Source organism: Mytilus edulis, chromosome 11, assembly GCF_963676685.1.
Source record: "Mytilus edulis chromosome 11, xbMytEdul2.2, whole genome shotgun sequence".
Lineage (NCBI taxonomy): Eukaryota > Metazoa > Mollusca > Bivalvia > Mytilida > Mytilidae > Mytilus > Mytilus edulis.
This window is the reverse complement of record NC_092354.1, coordinates 27292236-27308934: the sequence shown is the minus strand read 5'-3', so window position 1 is coordinate 27308934 and position 16699 is coordinate 27292236. Positions and strand designations below refer to the sequence as shown.

The 16699-nt window shown below is 33.4% G+C and overlaps 1 protein-coding gene across 1 annotated transcript; it reads left to right on the top strand.

The window, feature by feature from the left end:
• Positions 1-4283: 4283 nt before the first annotated feature.
• On the top strand, positions 4284-4730 carry LOC139494125 (uncharacterized). Its single transcript, XM_071282300.1, has one exon. The coding sequence runs from the start codon at positions 4284-4286 to the stop codon at positions 4728-4730; it is 447 nt and encodes a 148-aa protein (XP_071138401.1).
• The last annotated feature ends 11969 nt before the right edge of the window (positions 4731-16699 follow it).

Below are 16699 nucleotides of genomic sequence, written 5' to 3'. Positions count from 1 at the left end.
CTAAAAATAGAACATAGGGGGAAAATGCAGATTTTGGCTTATAACTCAAAAACCAAAGCATTTAGAGCAAATCTGACATGAGTAAAATTGTTGATCAGGTCAAGATCTATCTGCCCTGAAATTTTCAGATGAATCGGACATTCTGTTGTTGGGTTGCTGCCCCTGAAATGGTAATTTTAAGGAAATTTTGCTGTTTTTGGTTATTATCTTGAATATTATTATAGATAGAGATAAACTGTAAACAGCAATAATGTTCAGCAAAGTAAGATCTACAAATAAGTCAACATGATCAAAATGGTCAGTTGACCACTTTATTCTCTTCAATATGTCGAAAAACCGGTTTTAGAATTTGGAATCTTGAAAGCCATACATCTTATAGTGGACACGAATTTGAAAAAAAATAAAATATTGGCATTATATTTATCTCTGGACAGAATGAGATTGAAAAAAATACGAGGTAATCGAAGATGCACAAGGATATGGCCAGTATGGTGACGGAGAACCCAGTGATAAGGAGCAATGATGATTGTTTAAAGTTCAGAAGATTTTCCTTGAATTGATTGATTGATTGTTGGTTGCTTAACGTCCAGTGGCAAATATTTCATGCATATTCAGGACGAGAACACGTTAACAATAAATACAATAGGTAGGTAGTTGAAATAGAGGCCATCTAGGATGATGGTCGGGGAAATTTGGACTGCCACTGGAAAATGAGAGTATATTGGATAGGGACAGAAATTTTGCCTTGCAATAGGCCACCTACGGACCCCTCAAAGAGTTGTCGCAAGGGTTCTTAACGTGCAAAGAGCTAGGCACTCTCTTTACACGAGGCATCGGATTTAACGTCCCCTTCTGACCGGACGTGACTGCGAACTTATACATCCCGCACAGCCAAACGGACGCCCCACTTCGGCAAGCGTTTTACTGCCGGTCGGGAGAAGACCAAGTGACCATATTTTTATTCCCCAGTCACCCTTGGGGGAGATTTTCCTTGGATGAACTACCTTCATATGCAATAATTGCAAAGGCAACATTCGCCCCCTTTTATTGATGAATCCAGGTTCTCCTGATAGAGGAGGGATTCACAGAAGGTAACAGGGAACTTCTGTACATCAGATTCCTATATGTACATAAATGTATTGACACATACAAATACTGCAATGTTTTAAATGAAAATTTATATTTCAGGTATGTACCACAGTGGAATAGGACCAATACAGCTTAATAATTTATTTACATCACTTAATTTGCCAAATGTCAGTGAAAGCCTGATAAGAAGACGATGTGAAGAGGAAGAGGTTGGGCCTATACTTAAACATATAGCACAACAGTCAGTAGACAATGCTTTGTTTGATGAGGGATTGCTATCCAAAACTTGTGAGTAAATCAATGATGACTATTTAATGACAGAGTTGTGTAAGCCTGATATTTTCTAATAATGAATATTAATCTACAAATAATTGAACTACTCAACACATGTCATGAATATTAATGTGAATGCGATTTGTTGTGTGAAAATTAGCACTATTTTGATTGAGCATGAATTAAGTTTTAAGAGATGTCTCATTGGCAATCATTCTTTTTTCTATTGACAGGCCAGACAGGAGCTTGAAAAACTTTCATACTGTTAAATTGCATCAAGTCTTAAAAAAACAGAGAAAGCTGCAAGTGTCATGAAAGATAAAATAGATACACCATGCACTGAACAACCATTCATAGATTTTATCAATGTGGTTGCTGGTAAGAAATATAACCAGATAATGCCAGTGCAACTAGTTTTTGATAAGAAATTTGAAATTTATTTGATGAGCATGGTATTTCAATGCGACATAAAAAAAAAATACACTATGTATTTATGTATAATACATGGTAAAAAAAGACATTTGAATTTATAATTATATATCTATAAATACTTGAATTAGATTGGTCAATTAGAATTTTTCTCTAAGTTTACACTTCGATAATCCATGTTTCCGAAACTACTTTCGTAATCTATTCGTGCACGGTACACACGCTTGCAGTCATCCTGGGATTTTCAGCAAATTGAGATTAAAAAACAAATGCATATCAGTTGTGACTATTCAAGTGCATATTTAACAAAAAAGAAATAAAATAAATACACTAAAGCTTCGAAAAAGTACCAAATTCAAATTACATTCCGCGAAATTTCATGAATGATTTGGCGAATTTACGTCATGGCAAAACACGACGTCATACGAATGAAAACTTTCAAGGGAAAGATTATTTCGTTATTTGAACGCTTCAAATTCAGATAATATCTCATTAAAATGAAGTTTTTGAGGTAGGTGCTATTTAATTTTCGATTCTTTAGAATTAATCGAACATTTATGGATTTTAGAAAGTCAATATGGCGGCCATAACTCCTTAATTACGACATGTCAATCGTGCATTTTATGGTAAATATAGAATGTGAATTAAAAATAGCGAATATCTGGCTGAAGAATTATAAGGATTAAACACATTTTTTTTAAGAGGTTATTGATGTGTAAACCGGGGCTCTTACTCACAAAACTATACATAAAAGTCCTTTACACATCAATAATCTCTAGAAAAAATGTGTTTAATCCTATAATAATAAGATATAATTTAATGAGCCATTCATACTTTGTTAAAGTAAATGGGATAGCCATAACGTGACAGTGTGACTGGGGAGCTTAACCCATCGCTCAACATGGGAAAGAAAGTGAAATTGCCCCTTAACGCACGAATGATGTTCAATAAAACCAAACTTTTCGACTATATGTCATCAGAAGAGAGCGAGGAGGTAAGTTTTTCCGACTGATGACGATTCAGGAAAAAAATCCAATTGTTATAAAGGTCCGATTATTTGAATAATTGGTTTCAACAATTAGATAATAGAAGTTCAAGGAAAAAACAGAGTAGTAAGAAGGGAGACCAAGAGCTGCAAAACTAGAGGCTCTCAAGAGCCTGTGTCGCTCACCTGTTTATGTGTTTAAAGATGTTGGCCATCTTCGTTGGTAGGCGGGGTCATTAGACACTTATTCTTAAAAAAGGGTCGACTGACCATTTTGGTCATGTTGACTTATTTGTAGATCTTACTTTGCTGAACATTATTGCTGTTTACAGTTTATCTCTATCTATAATAGTATTTAAGATAATAACCAACAACTGCAAAATTTCCTTAAAATAACCATTTCACAGGCAGCAACCCAACAACAGGTTGTCCGATTCGTCTGAAAATTTCAGGGCAGATAGATCTTGACCTGATCAACAATTTTACCCTTGTCAGATTTGCTCTAAATGCTTTGGTATTTGAGTTATAAGCCAAAAACTGCATTTTACCCCTATGTTCTATTTTTAGCCATGGCGGCCATCTTGGTAGGTTTGACGGGTCACGCCACTCATTTTTTAAACTAGATACCCCAAGGATGATTGTAGCCAAGTTTGGTAGAATTTGGCCCAGTAGTTTCAGAGGAGAAGATTTTTGTAAAAGTTTACGGACGACGGACGCCAAGTGATGAGAAAAGCTCAGTTGACCTTTCAGGTCAGGTGAGCTAAAAAGGGACAAGTGACAGAGATAAACCATCAAGTCCAATGCCCTTTGCTATTCGGCCATTTGAAGAGTCGGACTCAAGCTAGACAGACACATTATCAACATTAACAAATGTTATAAATAATTTAAAAAAAATGATGAAAAGTGTTAATGTTAACATCTTTCAGGAGATACAATTAACTGAATATTAATTCGGAATAGATCACTTGCATGTGTGTCAATTAGTTTGATATGCGAAAATACCAGGTTCAACCCATTATTTTCATTGCTTAAAGTGCCCTGTTCCAAGTCGTTGTGACAGCCTCTTGTTCTCTATCGATTTATGAATTACGAACAGCGGTATACTACTGTTGCCTTATTTTTCTTCTTTCTTTACTGTTTTTTTTTCTCTTGTACAATTAATCATTGAAATAATGTCCAATAGAAACTAATTTCAGATCTATGTCAACATGTTAACTAAAAAATCTTTGCATCGTTGCTTTTCGTTCCACACATCTTATTAAAAATACTGCAATTATAGTTTGGGACGAGGCGTCAATGATACATAAGCATGTGTTAGAGTGTGTTCATAGAACATTATGTGATATAACACAGATAGAAAAACCATTTGGTGGTATAATTGTTTTATTAGGTGGAGACTTCAGGCAGGTGTTACCTGTCATTCCCAATGGAACACAAGCTGAAATAATTAATAGTAATATTATCTTTCCTCTGGGAAAGCATTACCATGTTCAATTTAACAATTAACATGAGAGTACGTAGTAACGCACATTCAAACGATCAAGCAGATTTCGAAAACTTCTTATTACGTATTGGTAATGGGAAGGAAAAACTATATCCAAACGTTGGATCTGCAAAAATACAGCTCCCTAAAGACCTTTGCATATGCCCAGACAAAAATGGATTAAAGAATCTTACATATAAACTTTATGGTGATATTTTAGAATCATCAGACTATTCAAAATTTACAGATCGCGCCATTTTAACAACAACAAATGATGATGTAGACACAATTAATACAATGGTCATGTTTCCTTCAACTGTTAGTAAAACCTATCTCAGTGCTGATACTGTTGAAGATGAATCTACTGGATATTTGTATCCTACAGAATTCCTCAACACTATTACACCCTCTGGAACACCACCACATAAATTGACTTTAAAAAAAACATGCACAAATTATGCTTTTACGTAACCTAAACCCAGCTGCAGGACTTCTTAATGGGACTAGACTTTCTGTTCTAAATCTTGGAACTCGCCTTATCGAGACAAAAATCCTGACTGGTACACATGCAGGAGACACTGTCTTCCTTCCAAGAATTACCATGATCCCATCAGATGCAGGACTTCCATTCAATCTAAAACGACGTCAGTTCCCTATTAGGCCAGCATTCTCCATTACAATTAACAAAGCTCAAGGACAAACTTTAGGACAAATAGGATTAGATCTAACAAAACCTGTTTTCTCTCATGGCCAGCTCTATGTTGCATTTTCAAGAGTTAGAGACTTTAAATCAATATCCATTTTACCTGCTGCTGATTCTCTGTTTGATGGACAATACTATACAGACAACATAGTTTATGAATTAAATATAAAAAAGAAGATGTGGATATATGATTTCCAATGAGACAACTGTCCACAAGCATACAAGAGACCAAAATGACACAGACATTAACCAGTGATCATTGACAATGATTGAAGTTTCATAAATAATAGCCATTAAAGATATTTTAAATATGGGTCAGTGACATTTTTGGTACAATATTATTTAAATACATGTATGATTAATGTACAAATGTATAACAATGCAAATAGTTGTAAATGTTAGTATATTAACATGATTGTTGGTTGCTTTACGCCGCATTAGCACAAAAAGGCTATATCGCGGCGAGAGCTAATTCGAATATTTTTACAATTTAAAGCATATTTTTAAAATAAGACAAAAGGTCCTTCAATACACTAAAATTCTTGACTAAAGCAAATTGATTATATACAAATAAAAATCAACAGTAAAATAACGTGATAAAAATTAAAATCGATTTAAATATAATAACATTTTTATATTTTATAATAAATTCCAATTTCTTTTAAAAAAGCAACAATATTTGTAAATGGAACATTATTAAATAAATCATGCATATTATTGACATTGAAATGCTTCTTACGAATATCAGCAAAGTCAATACAATTAATTAAAACATGTTTAATAGTATACTTGCAGTTGCAAGCAACACATTGTGGTTCATCTTCATTTTTTAAAAGATACTCGTGTGTTATTCTAGTATGACCAATACGACATCTAGTAATAACACACTGATCTTTTCTGCACATAATATTATCAAAAGGTTTGCCTAAATTAGGTTTAATTTCATGCAATTTATTATCGTCTTTTTTACTCCATTTATTTTTCAATATATTAAAAACATATTCTCTAATATTAGATTTAAAATCAGTATATGGTATATCACAGTTAGATAGAGGGTCACCCAGGGCATTCTTTGCCTCAAGGTCTACAGCTGTGTTTCCAAGGATTCCAACATGACTCGGAACCCATAGAAATATTATTTCTTTCAGAAGAATTTTTAAATTCCTCATTACATATAAAATTTTCAGGATTGTTGGGTTTTTAATTTTAGTATTTCGTATAGCTTGTAAGCATGAAAGTGAATCCGAACATATAATAAATTTGGATTTATCTGAAGAAGCAATAAATTTCAAAGCCAAAATTATTGCTTCTGCTTCAGCAGTAAAGATGGATGCATCAGATGGCAAACGGAGGGTTGCAGCTCTGTCCCTGAAGACAGCAGCAGATGCAACTCTATCACCATCTTTTGATCCATCAGTATAGACAGTTGAAAAATCGAGATAATCGGCTTTAATTTCAGCATAGTGTTGCTGAATTAAAAGAGGATTTGTTTTATTTTTATTGTGTTCACGGAGATCAAATATCATTTTTGGTTTGGGAAGTTCCCATGGAGGACATTTGCAAGTTTGAACTTGAGCAACAGATTTTAAATCAAAAGAAGCTAAATGTGGTTTTAAACGTAAAAATATAACATGATTGAATTAAAATACATATATATATGCATTGTTCAGTACCATTAGATGCCAATTTCAAAAATCAATATCTATTCAGGTAGTAATTAAAGATGATCTTAAACAAATATGTCATAAATAGACCAGTTATAATACTGCTGATCTTTTTTTAGAGCAATGAGGTCCCTAACTCATACCATATGGAGTTGGAGGGTCTTAAACGATGCCTTGCATATTAAGATGGAAATGAGATCCAAGTTCTTAACCTTATAACAGACATACATCCTTCTGTAAAGAAATACATGACAATAGAACGAGAAAATGTCAATCACATGTTTGATGTCTGGCATGTTGCTAAAGGTAAAAATGTCTTCATAAATCCATTACAATTCAGCATTTCTTACTAAACTGAATTATGTGGTATACATTTATTTGTATTCCTTGTTGTTGTTAGTATTTTTTGAAGAACTATATGCTGCAATGTATAAAAATAAAAAAAATGTGGTATGATTGCCCATTAAATAAAGGCAACAGTAGTATACCGCTGTTCAAAACTCATAAATCCAGGGACAAAAAACAAAATCGGGGTAACAAACTAAAACCGAGGGAAACGCATTAAATATAAGAGGAGAACAACGACATAACACCGAAACGTAACACACAACTCCTCAATAGAACATAATCACAGAAATTAACAACTTAACGTCACTGTTTAATTTCACCTCTTTCTTTTTCGCTAAATCTAACTGTATAAACATTAACTGGGAGCAGGTTAGTTGTTGATTTACTTGGAAATACCTATCCAGCAGGTCATTTACAAGACTGTCACTAATTGGGTTAAGGAGCAAAGTAATAGGAAAAACATGGTCAGTAAAACAAAACAAAAAAAAACAAAATTGCAATATCCATAATTACCAACAAAGCCTTTATGGAATTACAATCTCCTGAAAGTTTACCAAAAAAGGCAGGTTTAAAACCTGAACAGAAGTTACAGTTGCCCAAGATTGAAAAAGATAATAAAGAGGAAAATGTCAATGAGAATTAGACTATACAAGCTTCAAAACTTCAATCTCTTATCAATGAAATGATTGATCAGGACACAGAAAGATATTCAAAAATGGAAACAGATCATTACGATCAATTATACTATTTTATTGACCATGACATTGACACTGTGTCGAAGGAGCAGAAGCAAATTGATAGATATTTTCAAGATTTTATTGATGATCAGGTTAAAAAGTATGTGCAGGATGAAAACTATATAAAATGTGAACAATGTGGAGCTTTGAATGGTAAGCGCAAACTGATTTGTTCAAATTGCATTAGAAAAGATGGATTGAAATCAGCTAAGAATAAAAGATGGTGCCACTAACTCATTTGTTAAAGACCAAGAAACCTGTTACCTAATTATTGTTGAGTAAGATGAAAATGACGATAAATCAGAGATCACAGAGGTGCACAGTTACATTGAAAGAAAACCACAAAAGTAATTGGAACAAAATACATGACACACTAGTAGCAATGAATGATTGAGAGAACATTTCCTTTCAACAATTTGTAAAAAAAGTAACACTGAACGAACTAGAATACATTCTAGCTGTTCGATCATCTATTGCAACACCAACAGTTTTTCTAAAGAGATCTTTACTGGAAATTAGAATAAACAATTACAGTACTGCATGTCTGAAGGCATGGAGGGCAAACATGGATTTACAGTTTGTCATAGATGTATATGCTTGTGCCGTCTATACAGCTTCATATATAACAAAAACTCAAAGAGGAATGAGTGAATTATTTACAGCAGCATGCAAAGAAGCAAATTCAGGAAATAAATCAATTAGAGAACAAGTACGTTTAATCAGCAACAAATTTCTTAATGCTATTGAGATAAGTGCGCAAGAAGCTAGTTACCTTTCTCTCCAACTTCCATTAAAAAAATCCTCCAGACAAGTAATTTTTATTAATACATCACCTCCAGATCAACGTGTTGTATTACTTAAACCTCAAAATCAATTACAATCTATGAATGATGATGATGATGATGATGATGATGAAATAGAGTGTAATAACTAAGTAGATCTTAAATATGATGTAAAATTACTGCGATTGATTTTCAATACAGATTAATTCTATTTTCTATTATGGTATATCTGCGTGTCAATATAAAATGAATTTATTCTGAACTACTACGCGCTATGACCATAAACCAATATTATAGAAATACACACCTCATGATCATACTTAAAAGCAACAGACAATGCCAAACAGCTTGACGTTTCCATCCCAAACGATCTGACATGGAATTCTTATATTTATATAACATCACAAATTAAGCAAATGCATCACCGAGATTTATAAGGAAACGTCAAAACCAACAGCATCAAAACAGCATCAAAACAAAAGAACTAGCTTACAAACATACATACATGTTATACATGTTATACTAAAAATAGAATATAGATGTTGTTCAAGACATTAAGTTTGTGTTTTTCTAATTATTTAGGTAAAACAAAACACTAGGTTGCTCGAGTATTCTCCGATTGTTCTAGCACCATCGCATTCGTAGTCCGTAATGTGTTCAAGTCTTTTCTAGTCGAAAACCCGAGCCACACTTCAAATAGTTAACCATATGGAAAGAAGGTTTAAACATATTCTCCCTTTTCCTGCAACCGTGAACGTTTTGTATGTCAGATAAATGAAAATAATTTAGTCACTTTGCGTATGAACGTTAGAATGTAGGACAGAAAGTCACAGGACAAAAAGTCACAATTCATTATTTTGATTATTTTCTTTGAATAAAAAACGCTTATTTCAACAAAAATATTTTTGTATTTTTCTTGAACTATTGTATATAAATCAACTTTGAAAACAAAATTTATCAAAAAAATATCTAAGATGATCAAATAATTGTTAAAAATACAAATTGTCAAAGTGGCTTGGCACTTAAATGGCTTCATGGTGCGTCAAAATCTTTCTTTTGCGTGATTAAAATTAAATAAATCTTCATTTTCAAACTTTAATATGAATATATGTATTGAAAAGTAAATATTTCAAGATATTTCTCTTGTATATTCAAACAATTGTCAACAGATTATTTGTGACTTTTTGTCCTATCAAATTTGTGACTTTTTGTCCTGTGACTTTCTGTCCGTTTACCTGATCGTTAGATGGTATGTGACTAGTGCGAATAGGAGACATTAAATTTTTACGATTCCGTTCGATAAATGCCTGGTTGGGAAAACCTCACAAATTTCTGAAATATAGTGAACTTAACAACTAAAGGGAATTTGAATTGTGTAGGAAAATACGGTTCCATTAAGATAAGATGGGCTAGAAACATATAACGACAAAATCATTTTCAGTGACTTTACAAGTCATTAGTGCAGTCTGTGATTCTGAAAAAAATAACTTTCTTAAAAATTGTGTGGAGTTTCTTTACATATACAATGTTTTCAATTAACCGAAACACAAGCAATGTTTTAAAGTACAGAAAGTTCAAACTGTCAATAGATGATTTATCCATTGACCAAGATCCAATTTATAGCATGTACCTTTTCATTTAGTTTACCTTCCCCTGTCAGTGTCCCAAATCTGGAACAACTTTCAATTTTCTTATTATGGGTGCTTATTGCTTAATAAATAAATAAAATCTATATCAATTGTAGTTAAGAATCAATTTATTAGTTAGTATCTCCTCAAAATAACGTATCCAATGTGCAGACCCTAAAGGGTGACTGGGGAATAGAAATATGGTCACTTTGGGTTCTCCCGACCGGCAGTAAAACGCTTGCCGAAGTGGAACGTCTGTTTGGCTGTTCGGGATGTATTAAGTTCGCAGTCACGTCCGGTCAGAATGGGGTCGTTAAATCCGATGTCTCGTGTAAAGAGAATGCCACGCTCTTTACATGTTTAGAACCCTTACAAAAACTCTTTGAGAGGTCCGTAGGTGGCCTGCTGCAACGATAATTTTTTCCTCTATCGAATATACCCTCATTTTCCAGTGGCAGTTAAAATTTCCCCGACCATCATCCGAGATGGCCTCTATTGTGACAAGACCTACCTATTGTATTTATTGTGAACTTTTTTTCGTCCTGAATATGCATGAAATATTTACCACTGGACGTTAAGCAACTAACAATCAATCGTCCTGAATATGCATGAAATACTTGCCACTGGACGTTAAGCAACCAACAATCAATCAATAAATCCAATATACAGTAGCTCATACCCTTTTGATACGAAATATAACAAAAATAAGTGGATATTTAAGTACAAACTAAAGAGGATATTTATTTAAGTAACGAATATTTCATCTAAAGAAAAGAAGCAATATAACCTGCGTAAAATTAACTTGAGCAATTTGTTTTTAAGACAGAATTTTTAGTATCTCATTGAAGAGATATTTATTATTTACTGAACCTCAGATGTAAAATCAATTTCTTATGATTTATTTTCTTGAGGTAAAAGTTGTCAATAAAGTTTAAAAAAAAAGTTGGACCAATTCTAATTACACTGACAAGAATTAAATTTTCGAAACCTCCATGTCATTTTTTAACAAACTGTGGTAACTTTGCCATGTTTATTTGTCATTTATTATCTACTGTGCTTTACCTGATATTTTGTATTAAATAAAAGTTATAACCAAATGTACGAACACAAAGAGGGGACATCAAAGGTGTCTTTATTCTTGATGAGCAAAGAATTATCTCCCTCACTATCGGACTCGTCTAACAAAAACACAAATACAGGAGAACAAAAGGCAGATAGCGATAGCCAACCCGCTTCTAAGAGTTCTGAAAGCCACCGAATTGAAGAAAACACACCATTCGATGTCATCTATGTCTACTTACAAATCAGTTGAAAAATCACTACTCTTGTTCCACTAGACGAAAGTGGTTCGACTAAACAAGTACAGCATCTCTTGATAAAGTATGTCATGAACAGGAGATCATATTGGGGATCTGTGTCAACAATACTACCACAGGGAGAAGTCAAGTCAAGGAATGGATACTGCTACAATACAAGTCAGGAACAGCCAGAGACCTCGATCCTTTAGATTTTGGGTTCAATGTAAAAACAATTAAAATTGCAGAAAAACTGTTTGTCGATGAAATTTGCAAACAAAAAGAAACATCAATAAGTTTGGCCAGTGAGCAAGAGACAGAATTAAGTGTGAACTATAGCTTTCCACAATCTAAGCTCACGCTTTCACAAACGATTAATCGTATTATCCATGGGCCTGAAGAAATTTTTGGAATGGACGATGGTAAGTTAGTCCTAGGTATTGTTTCAAGTACATATAATGAGCTATCTACAATTTATTCGTGGTACTTGAATGATGAGTTGATAAAATCTGGCCCCAACTATTGTATTTTCTATAAAGAGGAAGAAGGTAAATACCATTGCACCATTTCAGTACATGGACAAACATACACGTCCCGTATAGTAACCGTTATAGACCCCAAAAAAAAAGCAACCAGCAATTTTCTTCATTACAGAAGCGTACTATATCCACAATTCCAATAATTAAACTGAACGACTTATCCTTTCGCTTGGAAGAAGAGATTGGAAAAGGAGCTTTTGGAAGAGTTTTTAAAGGAACATGGGTAGGCTCAGCAGTTATTAACCTGCTAACCTGTACATCCCGTACGACCAAACAGACGCCGTACTAAAGCATACGTTTTAGGTCGGAGAGTCAATAAGGAGATTAAATTGCTTCCAATTCCTATATGGATGTTCTAGAGGATTGATTGATGGGTGTGTATACCGGTGAATATTTCACACAGGATCCCTACATATGGCATCATATAAAAGGTCGCCATTCTGAACACACATGTTCACTTTTTTGTAAAGCCCTTATGGTTCAATGATGATCGGGAAAAGACCTTATTGGCCTCATGTTTACTCCAAGACACCTGAGAGGTGGTTGGTATCAAAATTTAGCTTTTTCGTTAGGGTGATTAGTGAAAATGAAATCTGTACCGAAGTTATATACTCCCACCCTCAACACTGCCCGGTGAATGACGTTCGATATAGATAAATTATGATGTCATGTCATGCATTAATAATTTAAACATAAAACGAACTGTAATTTGGTAATAGCATAACGTTGAATTTGTTCTTGTTTATAATGGGTGGGCTTAAGAGCCCTGTTCCCATTTAGAATTTGTCAATAAAATCCTACTGTAACGGCGACCCTATGTTTGAGAACAGTATTATGTCCCTTTAAAATAGACTGTTGTAAAATTAACATTTAATTACTATTGTTAATATGAATTATTGATAAAAATTGTTGTTTAACATGTTTATATATTTAGTTACATTATGGTGCTATAATTCATAATTTATTCTCATATTTTGTTGAATTTGCAACTTATAATTTAGTTATAGAGTGTTTATATTTGAATAGTATTTGTTAAATAACTGATGATTTAAATAATTGTACTGGGCTTGTTTTCATAAGCCATTTGGTTGATAAAACGACCGCTTATTTTAGCTTTTTAGTAAGAGCTTACTGGTGTTGCACACCTCACTGTCTAGCTGGTCTTGCACAGACCCCAATCACTTTCTACATGAAAGGTCTGGCACAGACTTCAATGTACAGCTGGTCTTGCACAGACCTCAGTCACTGTCCACACGAAAGGTCTAGCACAGACTTCACTGACTCAATGGTCTTGCACAGACCTAACTCAAGTCTACACGAAAGGTGTAATGCATTTCACTGCATCTAGATACAATGTCGCTATTGTGTCTAGCATTATAATGCATCAAAGGTTAAAATGACAGATTAAGCTATGTCACTTTTATGTGAATTTTAACTTGCTTTTTATATTCATGTTTCATGTTTTTATCTTTACAAATTGTTGATATTTGTTGAATTATGTAATTTGCTAATAAACTATGAAAACTTGCTAGTGTAAATTTTTACAAAGCCAAATATGAAGGATCAGAGACTCAGGATTCCTATACCTACTCTTTGCACGGTCTGGGGTAATATATGATAAAGTTGACACAGAAAATACACAACGTAAAAACCCCTCCGGTTACACTACTATAACCACAAATCTGGAATAACTTGGAAATAATTTTGTCGTTGTAACTATGTGGTGCTAAACCTGTAAACGATTAATTTAAGTTTTTTTTTAATTTTATGCCGTCGCTTCACTTCATTTATTTGACCATGTGAAAAGAAAATAAAACAACTAATCTGCAGCAACAATCGCTATCATATTTAAAGTTTGTACTTCTTTTCCCTTTTCCTGCAACGTATTGTATTTCGGGTGAATAAAAATAATTTAGTCACTATGTGTATGAACGTTAGATGGTATTTGACTAGTGCGAAGTGAAATTAAATTTTTAGTTTTAACTATTGTAACTCTGTTAATATTATTTTAAACTTTAACCAGTAGATAGAATTTTAAATAACGCAATTTTAAAAATAAACAAAATTTTTAAATGCGGTGACCCTGCAGATAGGGTGGACTTCCAGAAGAAAAAGAAGAAGAAGGTAAAATTTGCATGAAACCTGGATTTTTTTCTTAGTGATATTTTACCAATATGATACATCATTTTGTTCAGGGAGGAGTATCCAATCATTTAATGAAGAAAAATCGAACATCGCCCGTCCCGTTTTTTTCAGGTGAAAAGCTCAAAATTCCGATTTTTGACGATTTTTAGGGAAAATTGTATTTGAATTTTTCTGAAATAATAATGTATGTGAGTGACTATAAAAAAATAAAACTAAATAAAACATGTATAAATAATTGTGGTCCATTCATTTATAATAAATTTTAATTAAAAATATCATAAAAAAGTTCCTAAAAACAAGAATTTTTAATTTTTGGGTTAAAAAAAAACCCCGTTGCCATGGCAACAAAAAGCCAAAAATATCCCTTTTCCGGGTCCACCGTTTTTGTAAAAAAACTGTGAACTTAAGAAATTAACTATTTGTATTATAATGAGCTAATAAAATTTGTATGTCTCCGAACTCGTTTTTACGGAAATGGCCGTTATATGTGTTCATCTTGTCATTTCTGTAAAACACAAAAAAAAAAATTTTTGTTGATCTGCAAAGAAGAAAGTCATCTTTAATAGCATCTTTTTACAAAGAATCATTTTGTCTTGTAACACTTTGGGATTGACCATAATCAATGAGAGAAAACAGTGATAAACTTAGGGATGACATCAAAAGATCAATGTAGGATAAAAAATACTTAATTCAAATAGTTTGGGGGTGGGGGGATAAAAGTTGCTGCAAGTTTCGTTAATTTGACTTCGATTTTACATATATCCATATCGGTTAATCAATTTTCCCAAATTAAGTTAAGAGGGGGACGGGGAGGGTCAGTGAACAAACAATGTAAATTAAGTTTTTTTTTTTTATTTAACATTAAACTTTTGATGTCGTCCCTTAACTTTTATGCCCACAACTATCAGTCGGAAATGGAGGTGTTTAACTTTGGTCATACTTGTGTATTAATACATGTACAAGACTCTGATTTTGAAGGAAATACTTATATTCTTTCAGTGCTTCAAACTGTAATATTTTAAATCTTAGAAAAGCATTCAAATTGCCATTAAAAGTAATGAAAATTGCTTCATTGCCCCATGTTTGATAAATTGTTTGTATGTAGCAATTGGATGAAAAGACATCAGTTGTGACTATTGTAAAGTCATTTACAGCAGCCGTGTTTATTTCATTCATTTAAATCTAGACATCAACAAATGTTATCAAAATATGATCAAATATTTACGACTAAACAGGGGAAAAAAGCCTTGCAGGAGAAGATAGATTACTGGTATGATTTGTCCAATTGTTACACATGATGTTCAGATTTAGGGTCTTTGACCAAACAAACAAACTACATGCTCCTATACATGAAGAAAGACGAAACAGACGATGGCCTTGGAATACAAATGACCAGCCGTATATGTATTGTTGATATTTAAAATAAGAAATGCAGTTATGTAGACCTATAATATGAAAATCTTCCACATACTTTCAAAATATTAAAATCAGTTCAATGAAGTTCACAGGAGTAACGGAACTGTAGTTGAGGAATCCCCACCGTCAATTGGCGATTTGATGTTCGCAAATGCAGTTTTGCTGTCCACGCGTAGGGGAGACAGTAAAACGGAAATTTGCGACCGTTAAATCAAAATTGATTGTGGCTACTCTTCAACCACAGTAATGTTATTCCGATTATAATGCATTACAAAAAGAAATAATACGTTAGAGCTTGGAATAAATGGGTAATGTGTCCATGGGACACTGACGATGCCCCTCTTACATAAACATGAAACATTATAAAGCATTACGTATAAATTTTATAACATTTGGTAAAAGCAAACTAAAGTTGGAGAACAGAAACGAAATATTCAGAAAACGACATCATAAAAATACCCCGAGCGTCATGATCTCTTATATATGGAGAAAGACTAAAAACTAACAATTTCCCGGATTTTATAGTGAGTCCGTGCATGTGTAGAGACACATATTACCATCCTTGTTTTTAGATAAATTGATTCAAAGTTTACTGATATGCATAGAAGTGTGTTTGATGAGAGGTTGTAAAGTGTCCAATGGCAAATACTTCAGGCATGTTCGGGACGACACAATACAATAGTTGTGTCTTAATGCATCCACAAAAAATTACTATTAGAACACTCCGTCAGTTGTAAAAGCCATTGATAAAATAAAATATATTTCAAATGATGTAAACGTGTGCGTATTTGCGGACAACTGTTGTGACGGGAATTTCTCCGTCAATTGTTGTGACGGGGATTTTATGATGTTTTTGTTGGTGGAAACTGAACATGGAGATCTCTTGTTAAAGTTGGTATTACGGTTGTCTTTGGTGGTTTCTAAATTGAAAGACATGGTGTTGATTTGCCTCCTCTCGTTTGCTCAGTTCTCCTACGATTCTTGTAGGTAGAATGATGTCTGGACATCTGGGGACTACATGTCGTTGTTGTGGACTGGCTTGGCAGCGAGGGTGGGACTCGCGCCTTCTTACCCTTTTTAATGAAATAAATAAGACAACTCAATTTGCTGGTAGGAACAAGGATTGTAATGTGTATAATGTTTCTTTTCTTTTTGATCGTAAAATATTACAGTGCATAAATCA